We start from the raw sequence: 24,456 nt of genomic DNA, 5'->3' as shown, positions 1-24,456 counted from the left end.
CCCTACCTCTGTCCCCTTCCCTCTGTCATAATCCTTGCAGCTGTTTATGTCTGCTCTCTCTGCACCTCTCTTGGTGAGCATGCTGTTCAACACCTTCTGACCCCACTGCTCCCATCTAGCTGTCACTCTATTTCAAATTGTCTGTCTGTACAACTCAAAAAGATCTCCAGCCAGCCTGCAAATTCAGTGGCATTTAGGGCCTGCCAGAAGCGGGTCCTTCTGCTGGGAATTCAGCAGAATTTGGGGGCCGATGGGAGGGAGCTCACGTGGTTTCTGAGCTCAGCAGCTTTTGGTGGGCAGTGAGTTGATGCCACAGGCACAGTGAGCTCTGCAGCATTTGCATGGTGTGCTGCAGGTGGGATGCCACACAGGGGCAGAGCTTAGTGGCACTAGCTGCGGTGGTACTGGTACTGCTGCTGTCTTCTCAACCCCCAGATCATGCAGGCCACAAAGTGCTTCAAGATCCTTGACTCACCATCCCCAAGATCTGTCAATGCCTTGTGTCTCTGTCTCTAGGACTTAGTGGGATGGAGGGGCGCCTGCCTTGCAGCGTGGCCACCAAGCAAGTGAACAGTGATGGCCGGTAAGGCAGTGATGGGCTGATTGGGGCTGGCATTTTTGATTTCTAGTTTTCCTGGCTGATTGTTTTCCAGGTAGGTCCTATTTTGGGGGGCAAGATGGTATTAATGTGTCTTTGAGTATTTTCCATGTGGTGGATTCTTATGAAACTTTACTTATGAATAATAATATAATCTAATACATTAATGTAGTTCACATCACTGTTAGTGATGAATCATATTGGGATAGGGACCAGGCAACATAATTTAACTTCACGTTGATGACTAAACTCAATCTTTCTCCAGCTGACATAAGAATTATCTAAGTCCCTAGGGGCTGAATTTGAGAAGTAATGGATTTTTAGACATTTTTGTCAGATGAAATTGTAAGACTCTCTAGCCTGCAGAATTGCCGCAGACTCTTAGAATAAGCTTAACAAACCCTTGATAATCTGGTTTTTGCTGTCATCTACAATTTTACCTCCTATTTTAATTCCTTCATCCGCCAATCAGCTTGTAAGTGTGAGCTACCCTTTCCCTCTTTGCATTCTGACACTGTTTAATTTATTCTACAAAGCCAAAGTCAAATTTTCTGTCCTTTGGGAAGAGTTTTAAAGCAACTCAGGCGAAAGAACATTATTGCTCTGATAACCACTCCCTGCCCATATCTTGTATGTAACACCAGCAGAGAATAAGATATGCTTGGCTTCCATGTGTACCTTCATACAGGACTTGGCTCTTATCGAACTCAGGTATCATGTTTCATTGGTCATACGAGTACCCTTCTGGGTGGACTTTCCAGAACATAGTGTATCTTGCTCAAAAACTGGTTAATGAATGAGTACCTAAGATATATCTTAGTGTGCATGAATACTTGTCCCTTTATTAAGTGGCTCTACTGTGGAAGTGATTTTTTAATATGAGTGATGTTATGGGGTAGTTGAGGTTAAAGGAGATCATAGAAGTGGGAACTTAATCCAGCATGACTGGTTTCGTTAGAAGAAGAAGAGGAAACACCAGGGATGAATGTACAAGTAGCCACAGCCAAAGGAAGACACAGGGAGATGGCATTGCCTCAAGGCACAGAAAAAGGCCTCAGGAAAAGTCACACCTGCAGTTCCTTTGGTGCTGAACTTCTGGCTAAGCCACCTAGTCTGTGATGTTTTGTTTTGACCACTCAAGTGGACAGACACATACAAGTAATGTGGATAACACCATTCTCTCACTTCTCCTTTGCTATATGGAATTCTAACCATATTTAAGTCTTAGCTGATGAACTTGCTTTCTATCTTACTGAGAAAGTAGAAGAAATAAGTTTCCACCACAATTATTTGTGTCCATGCTTGGGTTCTCTGGCTACTCTACTGTTAGGAGGAAAGAACTGGCTGTTCCTACCCACAGGTGCCTCTGGCTTTTATCCTCCCACCTACTTGTCCATCTCTGATGGGATCAATCCAAGCAGCATAAAGACATGCTAAATATATCTAGCCTTGGAAAATATTCTTTCACTTTCATGACAGATATACTGGACATTTTCACAAAATTTATTTATTTTTTTCTTATTACCTGTATGAAGTAGGAATCATTTACCTTTTTCAATGAGAGGTGAATGTGAGGTACATAGAACTAATAGTGTAACAAAACATAGGTTTATATTCTTATTCTCTGACTCCAAAGACAGTGCTTATTTGAGAAGGTAACCAACTATATTACAACAATGTCCAAAGAACACATGCTCTGCATGAATCCAGAGGATTCTTCCTTCTCTGTTTGTAGATGCCAAGAGACTATGATGCCTGCTCCTTGATTGTACTACGATATTTAAAAATTGGAGAATTGGACATATTCCCATTAAACTATAACTCTCCAGTATTCTATGATGCCAATTAGAGAGTGCCTGGTAGGTGAGGTTGCCAAATAACTGAACCTCAGGAAAGTTGTGGGTTACTATATTTTCAGTCTAGAGCTCTTAAATTCTTGTAACATCCCATAAGTGAAGATGAGGTCAGGATGGGTAGCAGACACAGTTTTATTTTGCTTCAAAAAAGTCTGAATGCTCACTGGCCAGAGGGACTTGGATGCAGCGAAGCCTTTGATCATGTTTTTCTTTAGGGTAGTGCAAAACTCTGGGCCCCAGTCTGCTGCGGTTCCTGTAGGCTGCCATGGGTTCCAGAGAAGATTCTGAGGAATTTTGCTGAATGTTTTGAATGTCACTAGTTTATAAGAATTTCTTTTAATGAATAAAAGCACATATATAAATAATGACACAGAGTAAAATGTTTTGGTGCTTGCTGGTTAGATATCGCTGGATAGAGATTAAAGTTCTGTTTAACTACGTACACATTTTGGAATTTTAGATTAAAGGAGTAGTTGAGCAATGAGATTTAAAGCACTGGCTTTATAGTATAAGTTGATGCTGGAACTTGTTCTATCTTGCAACTTTGGTCCAGTTACCTAACCTCAGTAGGCCTCACCTTCCTCATATGAAATGGAAACAAGATTCGTAGGGTTAAACATCAAATAAGCAAATGTATGTAAAGCCTTTGTTATAAGTTGAATTGTCTTTCCTAAATATTGAGGCCCTAACCTCTCATATATTAGAATCTGACTATATTTGAAGGCAAAGTTTTTATAGAGGTAATTATGTTAGGATGAAGTCGTTAGAATGGCTAGTAATCCAACATGACTTAGGTCCCTATTAAAAAGGGGAATTTGGATATAGAAACACACACATGTATGCATATGCATGTGTAATCACATACACACACACACACACACACACACACACACACACTGCCATGAGAAGATGAAGTCAGAGGTTGGGATGGTCGTTCACAAGCTAAGGAATGCCAGTAATTGACAGAAAACTATTATGTGTAATGAGAAGATAGTCAGAGGTTGGGATGGTCGTTCACAAGCTAAGGAATGCCAGTAATTGACAGAAAACTATTATGTGTTAGGTAGCTTTCTGTTACTACAGCAAATAGCTGAAATAATTAATGAATAGGGAGCAAAAGTGCATTCTGGCTCACAGTTTTAGAGGTTTCAGTCCATGGTGAGGTGGAGTCATTGTTTTTAGGCCATTTGTTGGGGGACAATATATCATTGTGGGTACAGCGAATCACTCACCTTGTGGTTGGGAGATGAACGAGAGAGGAGGAGGAAGGGTATAATGTCCCATTTTCCTCTTCAGGAATATCCCCCTCAATATCCTGAAGCCCTTCTAGTCGGCCCCATCTCTTGAAGGTTTCATGACCACCAATGGTGCCACCCTGGGCACTATACTATAAACACTTGGGTCACTGGGGGGATGTTCCACATCCAAACCTTTGTGCATCAGAAGCCTGCAAAGGACCCTGGGACAAACTGTCCATCACAAGCCTCAGAAAGTACCAGCTTTGCTGACACCATGATATATTTCTCGCCTCAGATTATAAGTCAATACATCACTGAAGTTCAAGCTAACCAATTTATGGTGTACTTTTTACCATAGCCGTAAGAAACAAATGTATCATTTAAAACTCTATAAGCGCTTTATTATCTTGACCAATAATTATTATTATCTGTGTAACTTACGACATAGTCTGAAATATTTGTTTGCACAATAACTTAAAAAGCCATGCACCTTACACAGCACTGAATTTTGGCATTCCCTTCTCTTTTCTGATGTATGAGATTCTTTTAGAAAGGGCACACTTTGGCAGTGGAAGGATGAACCCCACTATCCACCTATCCTTTAGGCAGGCAGTTAAGTGAGGAGGACTTGAGCAGTGGACACTCAAAATGCCTCTTGCTCATATCAGAGCCCATCCACTGGCACATTGGTATAAGACGGGGTGAATCCCATCCCTTCTTCGTATTTCCTTTCAGCCACATGCATCTGGTGCTTCTCCTCCTGATAAATTTAACAATCTTGGAGTGGATGAAGAGCTCCCAGCGTGATTGGATTCGTGTCCCCAAAGATGTGCTTGTCTTGCCTCTGCCCTAGATCCTCATGAAACTTCAAGCAGCCCTCCTAGCCTGTGTGTAGGAACCACAGTCACCTTTGCAACCACGTGAAAGTACTGTGCTAAGAGAGCAGGAAATGGTTACATATTTGAGTGAAGGGGCTTCTCTCACATAGGAACCCACAGTTGTGTGGGTCAATATGCTGGGGTGAATCTGACCACCAAGCTTTCCCAGACTACACATGGGAAAAAGTGTCCCTTCTCTATGCAGTGTCCTGGGTGGACAGACATGAGGCACAGAGTAAAGTACCTGGGGAGTTGGTCAGATTATTAGAGTGGGAAAGCAGTAGATCATTTTCCTTTTCACTGTTTAGAACATTTACAGTAACTTCAAAGAGTTATAGGATTTTGAGGTCACTGAGATAAAGAGTTGATGTGACTTGACTAAAGTCACACAGCCCTTCAGTTTTAGGGCCAAAATGAGACTGGGCAGCTTCTTGACTCCCAAATATATGTTCCTGTACAGTACTTCAACAAATGTTATAAGGAATAGTTCACGAGAAGGTGTTATACATCTCACCAATGCATGCTCTTAAGCTTTCCCTCTTTAATGGTTGTTCTGCCCACTAGTCAAGGAAGATGATTAACTTCCTGAGCCAAAAACATACATCTGACAAAATAAAATCATGCTCCTTGCTCTTAGTTACATGTGTTTTAAAAAATCTGAATTTAAATGTTATTGTTAGAACCTTCTTATTTAGAACCATGGCCACTTAGTTTAATTGCTAATTCATAGGTGTTGATCCTTAGCAGATCTGAACACAACTGGATGGTTTCACTGTCCCTTAATTTGTATTTCCAAAAGGATTATTATTATGAGGCTACTGTTTGGCAACTTGCTATGTAGTTTTTGCTAATTGATTCATGTACGCAGTCATAATTTTATTGATTGATGTGTTTAGTACCACCAATTTTTTAAGCATTGGTGAGCACATGATTTCTATCCTGGAATTTAGAACCTCAGTTCAGAGCATCAGTATTGATATTACAATTATTTATTTTGGATTTATATGTAGTAACTATTAAGTTAGCTATTTATATTAGCAATCTCTTCCCGAGTCGATTATTAATATTTCGATGGCAAGAAATATTTCACTTATATTTCAATTTCATTAGCTGCATTTCACAGGTATCCAGAAGAATATTTATGGAGGGTCTGATTGACTAAAGAAGCAAAAGTTACACCCTTTTGAGTAGTGAGAGGTAAGGAAAAGCAAGGTATCAAGTCTTAGAAATTAGAGTCTGCTTGCTACTTGCCATCATACCTAGAAAAGTCCACAAGATTACAGTGCTTGTCCCATTTTTTTCCCTCCTAGAAATATCTAGACAAGCACTTTTTTCAACCTGCAGACCAAGGAGGTGACATAGTGTTATCTGTCTGAAGCTATGTTGCTTTATCATTATAAGTGGGAGTCAGACTTGTTTCACTTGTATCTCTGAATCAGAACTTACACTTCAAGTCCAAGAATATTTTTCATAGATTTCTGAAAGGTTTTCAAGTTTGAGAATTCCTCATGGGCCTATGAAAGTAGATGCAAGGAGTGACACCTTCAACCACGTAATGACTAATTAATACGGCCATTCATTCAGTTAACAAACCTTCATTTTGTCAACATTTTGATATAGAATTGTGAGGGTAAGATTAAGAGGGCAAGGTACTGTTGAGGAATATGGAACAGAGAAGACAAAGAGAGAAGACATTTTAGGAATTTCAAAAATTTGCCTACACTTGCCCCTGACTCCTGAAGAGACCTAGCATGTGTAATTAATTCATCATGGTGTTAGCTAAGTTTTTAAAAGGAAGTTTACTACATCCACTGTATAAACACAGTCCTGATGGGATAACTGTACAATTAATGTTCTTATTTGGGTCACCAGAGTTGATACAATGACGGATATCTAAAATCTACCCTCTGTCTATGCAATGTAATCTATGTCCAGCCACCCAAAATTTTATGTGAGTTCTCCGAAAAGCCATTTAAAAACAAATCTGAAGTATACATAATAATAGTGATGAAAATAAACATTAAGCCAAGGAAGAAATGATAAACATAACCTTTAGACCACATGACTTCCTAGGATGTTAGCTATTTCAGGAACTGAAATGGTGCATTTATTATATTCTCATCTGTTCAATATATAATTATTTTAACTATTATGTGTGTTGCTTATAACTCATTATCTCGCAATAACAGCTTGCATGGATCACTGCATAATTTAAAAATATAATGGCTTTTCTTGCCAATATTTGATTTCCAACTCTAAGTCTGCTGACTTTAACTATATTTATGTCATGCACTCTGGGTAAATTAGTATTTATTTCCTAAGGATTTATCTTAGAATATGCACCTGTATTTTCTTTCACATAAACTGGTGCCCTTTTGCTCTGGCTTATGTGTTGGCTCACTTTCCAAAATGGAACAAACTGGCTCTGTACAGGCAAATCAACTAAATGAGCAGGATTGCAAATTTGAGACATTTGCATGGGTTAAGTGGATGGAAATAGAGTACTTGCCCAATTATCCAGATGATGTGCTCAATACATCCCAGGAATTAGACTTTTCTGTCTTGAATTACTAAGACTACTTTAATCATATTAACAGATAATTGTTTTTGTAGTATATATGATGGTTATTATTACAGCTAGTCAACTGGCTATTTGGATATTCACATAAACATATGGATACCACATGGGTTGAATTCAGATCTAATTAAACTGATCTGGTAAGATATTACATTTAAAGAAAGATATATGTATTTTGTCACTGAGGTTTATTAAGCACCAGCTATGCAGGAAGAGAGATAGGCACTAGGTTAATAAAGTGAATATAAGAGAACCAAGAAATGATTGTGTAGTGGGGAGGCAGACACAGAAGCGTAGTACAGAGATATAAATGTACTGGTAAAGGTTACACAGAGGATTTTTGGAAAACTGAGGAAAGGGGGAAATGTATACATGTGTGTGTGGGGGTCAGAGGTGTTTGAAAAAGTTTTTGGAAGATGTGATGCAGAAAATGAGCGGATATGTTTAGTGGTAGAAAGGGCTTTCCCAGTAGAGGGCATCAGAGGGACAGGAGTGCGAATAAACACTGAGGAAAAGATGTACTATAATTTTGGAGAAGGGGGATGCCGGTGTAAAGAATTTGCTAAGGGGTTTTTGGAAATTGAAGGTGATCTCACCTCTCGGATTCAATTTTCTCACATCACTTGGTGTTGATGAGAACGAGTGTAGTGGATGTTGAGCTGTAGTTTGGGAGGGATAATATATGAGATAGTTACCAAGGGGGGTGGAAATAATAAGTAAGAAAATGAAAGGACAGAGAGGTGCTACTACTGAACACCTTGGTTTGCCATTGGGCCAAACAGCAGGGATATATGGTTCTCCTAACTTGAACATTGCTACCTTGGCATGAGAGAGAGAACTGGCTTAGCATTGGAATTTTCTTAGGTGAAGCACAGAAATTTGGTGAAAGAAATCACAGTATTCATGAAACAGTAATTAGGATGATCAACAACTGTGGCTATGTAATTTTGGATGGAAAGAAAGTGTGAGGGAAAGTAGAGATAATGGGATTTAAATAAAGGGATCACGAGGCTGAAGGTCTCTCTGCAGCAGTTGCAGTCTGGTATGGGTAAGAAAGTAAGCAAACAGGAATGAGTTCATGGAGCTCCTTTGTGGAGCAATCTGTCAATATCTGCTGGTGGCAGGCAGAATTCCATGGTGAACCTTAGCCATCCATGAATTTTCTTCCCATGAGTGTGTGTGTGGGGGGTGTGGGTGACCTGAGAGTATAGTGGGTGTTATTCTATCAATTCGGCTATGATGTTATATGGCAAAGATGGAGGGACTTTCGCTGGTAGTAGCTGGGGGTCCAATCAATTGATTTTGACTTAATAAAAAGAGGTCATTCTGGGTTCCACTGATCTAATTAAGAGGGGGCTTTAAATTGAAGTTTAGGAGATAGAGACTTGTTGTCTTCTAGGCTTAAAGAAGCAAGTTTCTATGAGGTCTGTAGTTGGCATGTAGGCCCAGAAGACCTCCAGCCTTTGATGACACTGAAACAACCCCAATCAAATCCTTTTTCAGTGTTTTGAGATAGTCAGCAGGGGACCCAGGGAAGGTTTACTCACATGTCTGATCCACAGACGTGTCTGATCCACAGAAATCATGAGACAGTAGATGAATACTGATTTATGTCTCCGAGTTTGTAGTTATTTTGTGCAGCAATAAGAAACTATTACACTGCTAATAAGGAAAATTCTAGGCTGTGAGCCTAGGAATTCTACTTCTAAGTTTGTAGCTTAGGATAATGAAGTTGTTATGGGGGTGAATGTCTGTGTCTCCCAAAATTACACATACACTGAAGCCCTAACCCCCAATATGATGGTGTTAGGAAGTCAGACCTTCGGGTGTGACTATGTTTAGATGAGTTTAGTAAGATGGGGCTCTGACAATGGGATTAATGACCCTTTTAAGAAGGAAAGTTGCCTAAGTTTTCTTTCTCAGTAATGTGAAGATGCAGAGAGAAGACAGTCACATGCCAACCAGAAATAAGGTTCTCATCAGAGCTCCACCATGATACCCCTTGATCTTGAAGTCCCTAGACTCCAGAACTGTAAGAACTATGTCTTACTCTTTGTCAATTACTCAGTCTTAGATATTTTGCTATAGCAGCAGAAATGAGCAAAGACAGTTATGTATGACAATGCAAATAATTAATAAAATAGTTTAAACTACAAAAGCTCAGGAACGAATCTCTTCTCTGTCCACAGTGGCATAGGGAATTGAAGTAAGGATCCCATGGACCCGTTCTCCCTTGAGGTCTACATTTCTCAAATATGAGAGAGTGCTTAGAGAAAGAGTCCTTTAAGATATAGAGTAGGCGATGGGGCTGAAAAATGAATCAGATTGCAGATACTTTTCAAGAGGTAGAGAATGAGAAATATGAATGGAAGTTTTTCTAAAGAGTAGAGATTGACGGAGGTTGACAGCAAGATGCAGTGTCATCTAACTAGTCCATGAGACATTTTTCTTGGTGATCAAACCTAAAAGCCATGCAATGATGGGTAGTGTTCCTTAGGGGAGTCACCGTCGAATTAAAAATATGTCAAAGCTTTTGGTTTTCTAGAGTCTTTATTATTTTTCAGTAGTGTGATTTTCACCCAGATCTTATACAAAACAAAAACTAAACTATTATATATATAGGTGCCTCAGTGAAGAATTCTATCCTTTACTCTTTGACTTTTAAAAGTTAGAATTTAAATGTCAGCTTTATACATTCAAATTTATAATCTTCATTCCATCAAAATTGAACCAATAAATTAAATTTTCATAGCAAAACTGTTGCAGAAAGCTGCCTGTATTTTATAGTTTCCAGTGACATTCACATACATTGGCATTTAGTTGGAAATAAGTTTTTATTCTTATGCAGTAAATTTAGCTTAGAACAGATAAACTAAGAACTATTTATAAAGATTGAAATTAAGTATTAGTTCAGCAAAATTTATGAAGAATTTTCTAGGTTTTAACTTTCTGGGTACAGTTCAACAAGTATTATTTAAATGTCTGCCATGCTGGGCACAGTGCTCTGAGGACACAGAGATAAATTGACTTTGTCTCTGTCCCAGGGAAAGATTGTACAGTGGCTACATAGAGCATGCCAAGTGCTAACACGGAGATGTACAGCAGCTACAGAATGTACTGGAAGACACATTCCCAAACAGAAGTTAAGCGGAGGCTTGCTAGGGTAAATGAGTTCTGATGAAGAGTTAGACTGAGTGAAAAATGCATAGATGTAGACAATTGCTATAAAATGTCTGAGGCTCAAAATTCAGAGCCTAGTAAGAGGCTACTTTAATATTTCACAAGAGAAGTGATGCAGGAAGTGGGCAAAGATGGTGCAAAAGAATACCTAGGGGTGAAAGTTTGTAAGATTTAATCAAATCGGTGTGCCGAGGAGATGACAGAGTTCCGGAAAATCTGTCAGTGTGTGAGTGACATGCTCTTTCTTACTGCAATGTTTGGACTCTAAGATAGATGCAGGTTAATAGAGAGAAGACAGAGGCACTCTCAAGTTCCAATGCATGGATACAATGGATTGCTCTCCAGGGATTGATCTAGATTTTTTTGGAGCTGACCACAAGATGAAGCATAACTGGTAGGGGTGAAGTTATGCTGAAGTTGTTTATCTTAGGACACCTGTTGCCTCTCTGTGAATCCACACTCCCTTGCCTTTAGGGTGCCTTTTTCTAACCACATGCCAGCGAGTAGAACTTCTAGGGGAACACTCAGGTTCACTGTAGTTAGAAATGCAGAAGACCCTGGCTGGTACACTTGTAAGAAGATTAAATTGGACTATAGGTTGTGACTTACGAGGCACAAAAGAGAGCTGATCGACAAAAGCTGATCATTTGATTTGCTGGCTGACCAAGAGAAATCAATTGCGCCACGATGAGAAGCACTCCCAGAACTCCAGGGAAGGGACAACTGTACCAGATATGGATCCAGAGCACCACAGTGGGAAAGCGCACAGCTTTGGCAGAAAGAGCATAAGGTTCACTGATGGATGCTGAGGCACTGAGGAAGCAGCATAAGCTTCCCCTGAACTAGAGTTCCACTGGTGTGGGTCAAAGAAACGTTAGGAGATGTGATCCAAGAGAAACTCAGAGAGTAAAAGGAAATGCTTCAGGGAAAAGAGTTAACTTCAAAAATCTACCAGGTCCACCAAGGACATGAAGTAAACTATCTGACAAGCTTAGGAAGAACTGGGCGGTTTAGCCAAGTAACAACTGTTCTGTCTCTTTGGGGAACTGGTAGGAGGAATAATAACCAAGGAAATGGGAGAGGAAAAGCAGCAAAGGGAGAAAGAGAAGAAGCCACTCTTTCTACACTTACTGCTACCATTTGGACCTAAACTGTCCCTCCCCCACATAGCGATCTCCTGTATGTAGAGGTAACTGAGTCATGAAGACGTTAAAGCTGACATGTTAGGAGGTGGGGTCAGAAGAGGCTGCTTACTGAGGAAGGGCATATTCCCCTTGCCTTCATGCTCTGCTTCCTGGCTACCTTGATGTAACTAACTTTCTTCCAGTCAGGTCCTTCTGCCATGCTATTTCTGCCTTCCAGCCCACCCATCAGAAACTGTAATTGTGAACCAATGTAAGCTTCTCCTCTAAATTGTAGGTGTCAGGCATTTTGTCCCAGCAACAAGACAAGTAATTAAGACACCATTTTGCTGGAGTCTTCCAGCTTGAGTTCAGAGTTGGGCAGAAATTTCAGACTAAACCAGGCTGGTCTTTTGTTGCTATCTTAGACTCAGAATGTTCTAATGACTGATTTGAGGCTCCATTCCAACACAAAAGGACTCCAGAACTTCCACTGCCTTCAGGAAGGAAACATCTGGGATGTGCCCAGATTTTCACAGAGTGATTTTTAAATGGGAGGTGGAACAAAAAAGTAAATTGTTCTTGCTGTCTTGGTGGTTGTTTTTGTCTGATGTACCAGTTGTGTTGTCATTAATGAACAGGGGAAATATAGTAATAATAGATTTAACACAATATATAATAAAATTCCAGAAGAGAAGTAATTGGAAGAATTTAAACCTCAGAGAAAAGTTAGAGCTGCAGTTAAAAAAACACTTGTATATTTCACTTAAATAAATCTCTTCATCGCTTCTAGACTGAGATGTGTAAGATACCTTCATTAACAACGTTTGTATTTGTTTCACGATAACCTACACATAGCTACAAAAATAAACTTTCTGTAATATCATTTTGTTCCTCCCTTCACAACAGTGGTTTCCTATCAATTTTCAATCAGGTTTGAAATCCTTAGCTGAGAGGGTTGAGTTCCAGTTGTTCTGTAATATTTTCTTAATATTTTTACTTTACATGGGACTATTATTTCTAGGCCCAACAAGGATTCCTTGGGCTTCCTCTGTACTTTTTCTGTTCCCCCTGCTGGAATGCCTTTCCATCCAAATTCTACTTCAAGTTTCAGTTTAGGTATTCTTACTGTAGGGTTTTAGGGACTCTTGACAGATGCCTGGAATTGCAGACAAATTTGTATAGACTTTATGTGTACAATGGATCTATGGTTTAAGTCAGTTTTAATAGTCTGAGATGAGAAGATAATTAGGATTCACTAACTTATCCTAAAATCTCTCATTTTTTTTCCTGAACCCAGTCCTCTTCTCTTCTCAGTACTGAGGTGAGAGATATCAAAGTGTTTGTTCTCACCGTAGCTGATCCCCTATTGCTCAACAGCCTGATATTTCACTAAGCAGCCTGGAAAAACTGACACTCAACCTGATTGATTGTCACCTAGTGTCCTCTCATCCCTCCTGAACAGTCACTTGTGTGCTGTATGACTGTAAAAATGTCTTTATTTCTCCACTCCATTGCCATGGGCCTCCTGTATCCTGCATGCCCATCTCTGTGGAACTACTGATTTCCTCCTGCTAGGTCCTATGCTCATTTTTTCAAATTGCTGCTACATTATCCTACACTTCAATAACAGCAGTGGTGACACCAATGTTACTAATAGCAAACACAGTACTCACAATATGCTTGGCAATATACGTAATGCCTTCTGGGTACTGTCACATTTCTCCTGAGTACTGCCTTACATGATTCTGCTTTGCAGAATCTTCTGTTTGATGGGAGCTGCCCTTGACTGAGAAACAACTGCATGACAAACATTTTGTCAGTACTTACATATATATAATTCACACAAACATATGGAGTGGAGATTTTTGTCCCCATGTTATAGAGAAAACATAGACAAAGAAGTTAAAGGACTAAATTGCCACAGTTAAACCTGGCATGTAATCCCTGTGTTTGGAAAGGCTGAGGCAGAAGAATTACCAATTTGAGTCCAGCCTGGACAACTTAGTGACTTGGGGAGAACTTGTGTCAATATAAAAGAAATAAAAGTAAAAGAAAGGCTGAGGATGTAGTTCAGTCTGAAGGACCCGGGTTCAATTTTTGAGTGCACCCCCCCAAAATATCACACTGATAAGTAATTTACAGTACAATTTCAGAATCTGTTCCCATGCCAGAGCAAATAGGTTTATATATTCCTAAATTCACTGCCTCATGTCCTAGCAGAACCTATAACTCTGGTGGGTAGGTTTGGTCTAGACCTTGACTCTACCTTACTTGTTTCCTGATATAATATTCATGCCCTGTAGCACCTGCATTTGCTTATAGGTTGCAAGTATGTGTTCTTCAGTTCTTTTGTTTACTTGTTCATTCATTTACTAATTAATTCACTTATTGGGTGCCTCCTCTGTGTCAGCATTATGCTAAAAAAAAATCCCTAGGAAATTCATACTGGAAAAAGCATAGAGAAAGAAATGTAAACAAGTATGACAGCTGTGAGTGAGGTGAAAGATCTCGCATCTGTGAGTCAAGGCCAGCAGCTAAGAATGCGTGCACTGAGACACAAAGACTAACGCAGGAGAGGAGTGTATTTCAATCAGGGGCATGAGAATTCAGTAGGATTGCAGGCAGAGCGGCATGTTCAGGGAGCCACAGCAGGTTCAGCAAGTCCTGGAGACAGGGAAGGAAAGGAAAAATGCAGCACAGAGGTGGCACTAAGATCACAGGAGCCCTGGATAGCCTGCTGCAGGACATAGGATTTATGCTGTGGCATAGAACAGTTCCAAATGAAGCCTGTCATTTCTCAATTATGTAGAATTCATGTTAGCAGAAAGTAGAAACTGTATCTTCTAATTTGGGGAAGGAGGTATTTTTTGTGATGGCAAATTATTATTTTTTATACAGGGGGCTGGAGGTATAGTTCAGCAGTAGAACACTTGCGTAACATGGACCAGGCCCTCAATTATATCTCCAGGCCTAAAAAAAAAAACTACCAAACATTGTGTGTGGGGGTATTGGTTTATATGTATATATATATATGTATTTATGCATGTATATAATTTATACAGTGGAAGGCCCGGGAAGCTAACCCTAAAGAACTTTCTATCACGTCTCCAGTGTTCTTTAATTTCTCGCCTCTTTCCAGTCAGCCTCAAACCCTGAATGCCGTCAAGTTGAGCTGCCCACTGGAAGGGCTTCCTGATTCTGAATGATGCGCAGTTGTCACGGACTCGTGTTCACGCAACCACCTCCGCTTGGCAGGTTTACCTCCGTGACAAATTTGATCTGCACACCACCAGTCTAATCTGCTGACTTGCTCCTTTCCATTACTTCTGATTCTAATTGTGGAACTCCTCGAGGGCAGTCACTAGAAGAATACCAAGGGGAGTTTTAGGAAGAAATGCCTTATTTCACATTTCCTAATAAAATCCCATACTTGCAACATCTGTTGGGTTATGTGCTCGTTTGAAGAAATGCGCCTGCTTTGGATCATCTCAGGATTCCTTCGGTGCCAATCTTAAAGCAGGTTGGGGCACTGCTCCTCTTTCCTTGCCCCTCATTCCATCTTCTCAGTGGGTTCCCCTGCCTTGCCAGAGGTAGCATATGGCACAGTGAGTCCAATGACAGAAGATGAGGACGGGATGACCAGGATTTCCGAGGGATTCTCCCCCACATCCTTGCTTTCACCCCCAACTGTGGAGACTGAGAATGGACACATTTATGCCTTGGAGTGAACGGATATAAAATACCTGCTTACTTCCAATATGGTCCCTTGTCTTGGAGCTCAGTATTTCTTTAAACATGCCTGAATATGTCTTGGCAATTTCACTTTCTTACACAACTTAAGTACGAGCAAAGAGGTACTTGTGGTGGGCTGAGTGTTTGATCTCAAGCTTTTATGTAACTTCTGCCTTTCCTTGCAATAGTACAAGGTAAAAGGGAACCAGCTGTTTTCCTGTTAAAGATCAAGGTAATCAGGATGGTGACTGAGGACATAACCATAATCACAGCAGGGAGAAGAGGAGGCCATGTGATGCTTTTCTATCAGGCACAGTATGTCAGATTTATGTAGCTGTCAGAAAAGGGCATTTCATTTCATGGCTGTTTGTGATTTCTTTGTTGTTGTTGCCAGTTTTAAATTCTTGGCACTATTCTCAGTCAATGAAATGAGGCTGTTATAACTACTGCATTCCCTTGGTAAGAGAATAGCTAATATTTCATGTTCTTACTAGGCACCTGCACTGTGCATTACAAGTAGTAGCTTTACTATTTATCCACACAATTATGCTGTGGAGGAAAAAGTGCTATTCCCATTTTACAGAAGAGAAAACCAAGACACAGAATGGTTAAATACCTTGCCTGGATTATCCTGCTCATAAATCTTAGTGGAGCTGGGCTTTAAACCCAAATAGCCACTCCTAAGACTAGGAAGAGTTAAGAGAGGCATAAAATTGAAGGAAGAACTCTTCAACCTTGCGCGAGTGAAGGGTCACACCTGTTCGTGCATACTTCCTTAGTCACACCCTGGTCCCAGCCTTGAAAGCAAACTTGCTGTAGAGCCTAGGGGCTTAGTCCTCATTCACCCTGGCAGCCTGAGTCCCCCCCACCTCCATGGAGCACTGTCAGCCTTCAGTGAGGAAGTAGCTGGAACATGCCCAGAAAGGGTATGCAAGTACTGAAGAGAACAGCAGAGATAGAGCCCAAAGCAGGTATCTTTCTAGGTATGGTTCTGCTTTTGTACTATAGTCGCTATTCTGTACTATTGTGTATTGTACTATTCTGCTCACATGTAGGGTTGGCTCCCTCCACCCTCCTACAGTTTGGAGAGAAAAGAAGATACTTCTGACTCGAGAGGCAAATCTCTGCATCCCACAGAGAAAATACTGGTGCATAACAGAATATGATGCATACTTAGGTCTGGTTGATGTGATGGGCCTTATTTTTCTGTTGCCAAGTTCATCAATACCCCGAGGTACATGTTGGAGACAAATATATTCCAAAGGCACAGATGTATAAAGACTTGGGATCTCAGAACAGGAAAGGAAGTCAAGCTGCCTTAGCCTGCATGAGAAGATGAGGAGAGCTCAGGATCCCAGGACATTAGTGGAGAACTCTCCTTTTCCACATATCCTGAGCTCTTCAGATCCTTTAGAAGACTGAGCAGGTTTTGGGTGGGATTAGACTTCATTAGTCACTTAGTGGGAAAATAATCACAGTGTCATTAAGACAAAGAGTTCTTTTATTCAGCCCTGGATAGACAAACACTTTGAGGCCACAGGGATCATGCGTTAACAAGGTGGGTCTCCCTCTGGTACCCTTCAGCGATGGTCTCACCTTTCTTTTGAGTCAGTGCACTGGACAGTACACACTTCTGATCTCTCAGGAAGCTCCTATGTGCACCATAGGAGCAGCTGGGGTCATGGCGGAAATTAAGGACACTGAGTGTAATAGCTTTGCCCTTAGCATCACAGCACATAAAACATCTTGGTAGTTTGACACCTGTGAAGACTGATTGGCAATTGTTTCTCCTCCTGGATGGGTTTCACGCCAATGGAACCATGTGGGAAGGGCCCCACCCAAAGGACAAGACAAGAAACGCTAAGCGGAAGGGAGTACTGGGTTGCAAGGAAACATCACTTGCCTCTTTGATAAGGTTCATAAATCGGGGTCCGAGGCGCCATGGCTTGTGTCGATGGCACTGCAGGGAGCTGACCGTCAGCTGGGAGGCTCGGTGGGAGGCGATGGCCACCATATACACTGCATCGTACATCAGAGCTGCTTCGGTCTGTGGAGAAAAGCATACACCACATCTTCAATCTTTTCTTGCTTTGCTTTACCTGCGTGGTCATAATCTCCACTTCCTTTGTTCCCATTTAATCTCAAACATGATTTTTTTCTTCATTTGGGCAGTTTTCAGTCTCCAATGACTATTTTTCTCCAAAGTAATACCTTACGCTCCAGAGTAAATTGGAATCATATCTCTGTTTTATTTTGAGTTCTTAAAAAAGAAAAGCAGCTGAGATGAGCCACAAAAGACTTGATTCGGGAAAACAAGTATTTTTGGAGTGTCTTAAGTTCAGCACTGTGTTAGGATGAACTATATTGATCAAGAAGTTACTAAAAGCTCAGGATTTCCATGTCAAATTTTGTCTTTCATCATTTATTTACATTTATTTAGTTACTGATTTATATTTGATAAAAAGAAACTCCTGAAAGTAAAACGAATGGATGATTCACAGTTAAGGGCACTTGTGTCGGTCGCTTTCATTTGCCAGCATTGAGAAGGCTGGAGTCATAAACTCAAGGTCAACAGCAGGTTTGAGAAGCCAGATATGTGGATGAAAATGTGCCCACCTATGACAGAGACTGAAAGTAGGGATTTCTCTTTGGGGCTGGGTGTCTCTTCCATTCCTCATGAAATTCTTCTCATTTGCAAGATTTTACATAACACAGCGATTTATAAAATATACTGCCCTGTGGTTTCCTTTGGGGACACATCTTATAAAGCGCTCACATTTTACTGGAGGGCTTTTTGCAACTTTAAATAGATTAACTCATTTGAAAGTCCTATAACTCTCCAAAATAAGTAGAACAGATAGATAAGTCTATTTATTAAGTGGAAAAACTGACCTCTAGGCATGATATTGATTCAAAAAGGGTCACAGGTATATAAGTGATAATTGCTAGATTTAAACCCAGATTCTAAATTACAGAATGACAATTTATCATATGGACGTTTTGCACTTAGCTTATTCATTCATTATTTACTCTGCATTGATCATGTCTTGATGGAGGTGGAAAGAAAGCATAGGTGTTGCTACATCTTGCATTTTATTAGTATTTGAAGGCAGAGAATATTTCTAGTTTAAATCCTTGATATTCTTTACAATCTCTATTATTGCATTTTCCCTATATTTATAGTCATTTATTTGCACATTTGTTTATAAGATAAAAATACGGCCTTCTTGAAGGCATAAACTATTCTGAATTTAATTTTTGGTGTCTGGAACAGTTCTTGATGCATAAAAGTTGTTTAAATGAACACTCATGAAGGAATTAATATTACTTCATGCCTTAAAATGAAACGTACTTTTCTGGAGAACCGGATAACTCCAAGAATTTGGGATAAGTCATTTCACTCTTATAATTGACATACAGAAGTGAGACTGGAGGTGGGGGAGGTAGTGATTGCTGAAGCTTAGAAATGTTTTGATAACTTCCATTCATGACTATATAACCCATTCTGCAGACAAGAAAACTAAAATTATGGAAATTAAGTGATGGGGATAAGCTGCTCTGCTAATCAGCTACCTGGTCAGGGTTAGAAGGCATGATTTCCTCACGCTAGCACTGATATTCTTCACCACTATTTTATACAAATTTGCTTTAATTTGCAGAGAGTAAACAACTGGACAATTATGACTTTTTGTAAATAAAATCAGAAATAATAGCTGACATTTATTAAATAGTATATATCAAGTCTTTCTCTGTCCTTTGCAAACATTGAATTTTCAGCCTCACCTTTACTCCTTTAGAGAAAAGAAATAAGCTATTAGATGGTGTCTCTAAAGCATTCAAACTCCAAAAGTTGGCACTAGAGCCCATGTTCTAGAGCCATGAAGCTGTGCTTCCTTTAAACCAAGTTACCGTACTTATCCAATGATTTAGCAATCACAGTAATAACTCAATGAGGTTAAAATATTCACTGACAATTTACTACATACTAACACTATTTTATGCATGTCTTTTTCCACAGTTGTGGAAACTAAACCTTTGAAACATGTATTGCCCCCATTTTATAGACAATGAAATTGAAGCTTGGAGGGGTAGAATAACTTGTTAAAATTGTGTAGTCAGTAAAGGAAGGGAGTGAGAATTCCAACTCAGGATGCGAATGCATATTTCAGAGCTCACTCCCACAGCCTCTGTGGTAACCTGGAACTTTTAGGCAGTAGAATATAGTGGGGTTTAAAAAAATATAAATTTGTACTTGTACAGTCTCTTCTCAGTATCTAAGGGGAATGGGTTCTGTGACATCCCTTGGATATCAAAATCTGAGGATGCTTACATCCCTTACATAAAATGGCACAACTTGGGCTTGTAACTATGCACATGCTTTTGTATCCTTTGAGTTATCCTTTGAGATAATTTATAATACCTAATGCCATGTGAATAGTTCTTATACTGCTTGGTGCAGGGAATAACAAAGAAAAAATTCTATATATGTTTAGTACAAGTGCACTTTTTTTTTTCTTGAGTATTTTTGATGCCTAATTGGCTGAATCCTTAGGGGTGGGTACAGAGGGCCAAATATATTCATGAATTCTCTGAAGACTAGTTTGGTGGAGAAGTGTAAACAGTGGAATTCCAATGATCTGGATTTTTCATAGACTTAGTTGAAAGAGGAATTTATTTTTCCTCTAGGCTGCTTCCATAATAGCGCAGACAGTTAAATATTTCAAGACTCTAGATGTGATCAGTGCTTTTCAAATCTGAAGAACAAATTATTCCCTTATTCCGAAAGCATACTACCCTTTGACAGAGAATACTTTCTCAGATAGGCAAACATTCACTCCATTTTATAGCACAAACAAACTATGCCACTGCCTTTTTTCTCCCTTTCAGTTTTGTCCTGGAGGGTTGAACACAGAACAGCAACTCCAAAGCCATTTTTGATAATAGATAATGTGATAGAAATTGGCCTAGGTTTCAAACTTTGTTTTTCCACTGTTTTGTAGGCTTGAAGCACTCAAACCCTACACATTTCAAAGAAAGGACTGGCCCTTAACTACATCCTTGGAGACAGTATTTAATCTCTTGAAACTACATGGTCTGACGAGTGTGCCTTCATATTCTTGTGGTACTGGGCCAGACAATTTATGCTAACAACATGACTGTATTGAATATTTACTTTTGTTTACCTGTGGCTGTGGGCCATGTTGGATCACTCCGACCTCTGGAAGGGTTGGAGATTAACTTGGTTCCATGATGGGAGTGTTCTACCCCAAGGAACTGCCCACTGACTCCCCCTGGACATAGTTTTCACACTTAATTGCTGAGAATTAAGCACTTGATATGTAACTCCCCCCAGGAGAAAAACAAAAATCAAAACACTAGAAACTCATTCCTTGTTTCTCCTGGACCACTGACCTTTGTGTCTTTTTTCTTGGTTTGATTTTACTGCTTATTTTATTTTTTTTACTCTTTATTTTTGACTATACTAAACTACCACCGTGAGGGTACAAGTTTACTGAGTAACGTGCGTCCTCTGAGCAAATCGCCAAACCAGAGGATTGGCTTTGGGAATCTCAACACAAACCAGGGAGACCCTACCCCTCCTTAGGGATAAGAACCGCACCACTCTAGAGGGTCTCCATACCTTGCCACCCTCTTCAGATGTAACTGCTGTTAAAAACAAACTGTTGGACAAAATTGGAGAGGACTGAGGTGCCAGAGAGAGAACTAGTCTTTGGAGAGCAAATGCATAAGGTGCATACAATTCCCATTTTCTCTCCAAATTTGGAAACATTTACTAAAGGGATAAGGATGGACAAAGTAATTTTCCAAGACAGAAGTCTTCTCAAATAATAGCCTTCCCCTCTAATTTCCTGGACCACTTCCTAGCTTGGTGCTAATAGTTCCCTCTTACAATCCAAAATATCTCAGTCACTGTAAAGAGCTAACAAGACTTTTCTACTCGTTAAGGATTAGCTAATTTTCTTTTTTCCTGAAATTTGTCTGGGTGAAGTGATGTGGATATCGGAAAGGGTGGGAGGACCACACTTCGCTTACAAGAGCCCTGCTGGGAGTACAGGTGGGTGAAGATGGATGCCGCCAAGGAAGCCAGAGACGCGGAGGAGGCATTGCTCATCCTCAGCACCTGAGTGCCCAGGAGGAGCCCCCACATGAGAGAGGGATTTGGAATGGGTTTGAGAAGGTGGCAATGAGATCAGCACACACTCAGAATCTAGAAATTTAGTAATTAGGACAACCTCAGCAGGTGAACTGAAGCTTGACAGAGAGGTTGGCATAATTCGAGTTCGGATGGATAGTTGTTGGCATTTGAAAGAGACAGGGAAAAGTAGGGGAAAGATGGCCATAGGTGGAGCAAGAGAACCACTTGGGTGGTTCCACGAGCCGTATAAGGTCTTACAGGTGTCAGGCAAAGGGCCATCTTGGGCTACTGGTGCAAAACAAGGAATATATGTCTAAGAATACAGATTATGACTTGGTATTTCAGAAAGTCTTTTCTCTTTAATAGACTACACATTGTCAAAATAGCCAGTATCATGAAGTAAATTCATTTCTATGCCCTAGAAGCTTTGCTTGTGTTTTCTAATTTAATCAGTGGAATGATAATTCAGAGCAATATTATACAGATTCACCCAGTAGCAAATAGGTTCTGAAAGGGCTAAATGCCTCACTCAGGTCACTTTGTCAATAGAAATAAGCAGGACTTGGAAAGATGTTGTTTTTTTCTCTTACTTCAGTTGCTTATGGTCTTTCATCACAGGAACAGTAGTGGAAACCCAAGGTGGTTTTCCACAGATGTTCCCTCTGAGAACAATTATAGGGAATGTTACAGGTAAAAAGTGCAAGTTAAACCTACTTACTTAACTTCACACTGAGAATGCATTTAAGCAGCTAAGAAGGCAGATGGCAGATCAATGTTCTACTGTTTCTGAGGCTCCTATGTGGTACCGAATTATAGATAGTTCTGGTCCACAATCAGGGAGGAATCCAGCTGAGAATGGACCATTCCTTTACCCCCATTGATTCAAAAGCCAATAAATTTAATTAGTCCAAGTGCTCAGGAAAATTTAAATGCAGTGAAGGGAAATGAAATAAAATTTATAACAATTGCTCCAAAATTCTGATGTTTTAATTGGCACTTTAGGTAATAAAGCACTTTTTATAATCTTAGATATTATTCCTGCTTTTAGTATCTCCAACTCTATAGTCTCAGTAGCAGTTTCCTTAACTCAATCTTCACTCTGTTTTTAAAATCAATATATTTTTCTTAAATAAATCTAGAGTTAAGAAGTTTAACTTGGGTATGACTGACTCTTATTTTCATATTTGAATGTGTTTTGACACATATAATAATATTCTTTGAGAATCTTTTGTGTATGAAATTCTAAGATATTTTTAAATGTTAAAGTACTAAAAAGGAAAATAGATATGTAGGAGAAGCCAAGACATGGGTTTTTGCTGTATTATTTTAAAACTTGTTATGTTATATTCTGTGAAGGGTTACGACACACACCAAAATAGGAGTAGGAAAGGCTACAAGGAATTTTATGTTGGAAAATAGTGGGGTATCTTTGATTTTAGAGAATGCAATTCTTTTATAGTAATACCATTATTTGTAATTGTAGTGATGGTGTTAATACTGATATTAATACATATTAACTGTGACAACTTTTTAAAATAAACATTACATTAGCATAATTTCTATTTTCATTAATCTTTCATGTTTCTTATTTATAGGGACTTTCTTGGACTTTCATGATTATTTCAGGATGTCCTGCATATTTTTTACTTAATATCTGATTTTTCAATAGAAGCCTAATTCATGAGCACTTACTACATTAATGCATTACTTAGTAACATGTTTATCTGTAGGCCTGCTTTGTGCCGGGCTTTTCCCAGTGCTGAAGATAGAGTAGTGTTCCAAGGGGCAGAGTACTGGCCCTTGCAGAGTTTATATTCTGGGAGGGGAAGGCATTGAATCAACAAAGAAAAACATGGCATGAGGTCATAAGGGTTTTAAAGGAAAGTAAAACAGGTACAGGCAGAAGGAACAGAGAGCTAGCCACCAAGTATAATGGTTCTCAGAAAGCCTCTCTGGTAAAATGAAAAGCAGTAGGTTCCTAGGCAGCAGGAGTAACAAATATTTGATATGCAAAAAGGAACAAAATGCAGGGCCCAGACACAGATACAGTGGTATTCAAACCTGTCTTAAAGGTAGAAGGAAAGAGTTTGGATATAGGCAAGCTGAGAGCAAAGATTTCTTAGCCTGGACCTGGCCTTGGAGACCTGGGGTATCTTCTCATGGCTCAGTGACCAGTGCACTGGATGTTCCTATGCATGCCCTGCCACCTCTCCACAACTCAGTATCCCTATCCTTAACTTAGCCATATCCAGGAGAAACAGAAAGAAAAAAGTACAGTGCCATAAAGTCTGTGGATAAATGGTGTTCAGTATACACTTCACATAATCATTCCCAAAGCTATATCTGAATGGTCATTGGACCTCATTTTTAGTGGATACAAGGTTCTGTCACTTGTCTTTCTTTTTCTTTTTCGTGTGACTAATACTATCATGAACTGCCATTATTGTTCTACAACTTTTAGAGCAGTCTGGTGAATGATCTTCTCCTGGTCTAGTAAATTATCACTTTCCTTTTTATAGTTCACAATAATAATGTTGGTAACAGTAAAAACTCAGCCTGGAAACCCCTCTCTAAGGCTGTATGACTACACACACCAGGTGTCTTCTATCCACCCAGACTCAGCTCTGTGACTAGCCCAGGTTGACTACAATGTCCTGGGGCACTGGTGTTGCCTTGTGCCAGCCTGATTCCATGTGAATTGCACAGGTCTGTCTCCCTTGCTTGATCGTCTCCCTCATCCAGTCAATGCATACAAATTTCTCAATCAAATCAGTATAATCAAACATCCTGATCCTTTTTTTTGATAAATTAAACCACACTGTGATGGATATTTAACATTCAGCATGAATCCAGTCTGTTAGAATAGCTTCAAACTGTAACTCCTCAGATATGCAAGCCAAACCCAAGTGAAGATGAACTGAAAGCTCAGCTTGTGATGGAAATCTTGGTAGAAGGCAGGGTAATGAGATTTTGAACCATATTTTAATTTACTAGAATTACAAATCCAAAAAGTAGGAGAGAGAAGCTGACATCGTGTCTCTCTCCTGCTCTTTCTTTTTGGTGTTCCCTGAACTTTCAGAGGTCTACAGTCTGATATTCTTGATATTCTTAATAT

The 24,456-nt window shown here is 39.7% G+C and overlaps 1 protein-coding gene across 2 annotated transcripts in view; it reads right to left on the bottom strand.

Moving 5' to 3' along the window:
* The window catches only part of Grik1 (glutamate ionotropic receptor kainate type subunit 1), a 268,271-nt gene that overhangs the window by 82,986 nt on the left and 160,829 nt on the right, over window positions 1-24,456 (bottom strand). For both annotated transcript variants that reach the window (XM_033768030.1, XM_033768031.1), the window contains exon 7: window positions 17,088-17,231. In XM_033768030.1, coding sequence (XP_033623921.1) covers window positions 17,088-17,231 — 144 coding nt within the window. The remainder of the gene's footprint in view (window positions 1-17,087; window positions 17,232-24,456) is intronic.

Source organism: Fukomys damarensis, unplaced genomic scaffold, assembly GCF_012274545.1.
Source record: "Fukomys damarensis isolate Sample0158 unplaced genomic scaffold, DMR_v1.0_HiC HiC_scaffold_24, whole genome shotgun sequence".
Classification (NCBI taxonomy): Eukaryota; Metazoa; Chordata; class Mammalia; order Rodentia; family Bathyergidae; genus Fukomys; species Fukomys damarensis.
This window is presented reverse-complemented; position numbering and strand designations above follow the sequence as displayed.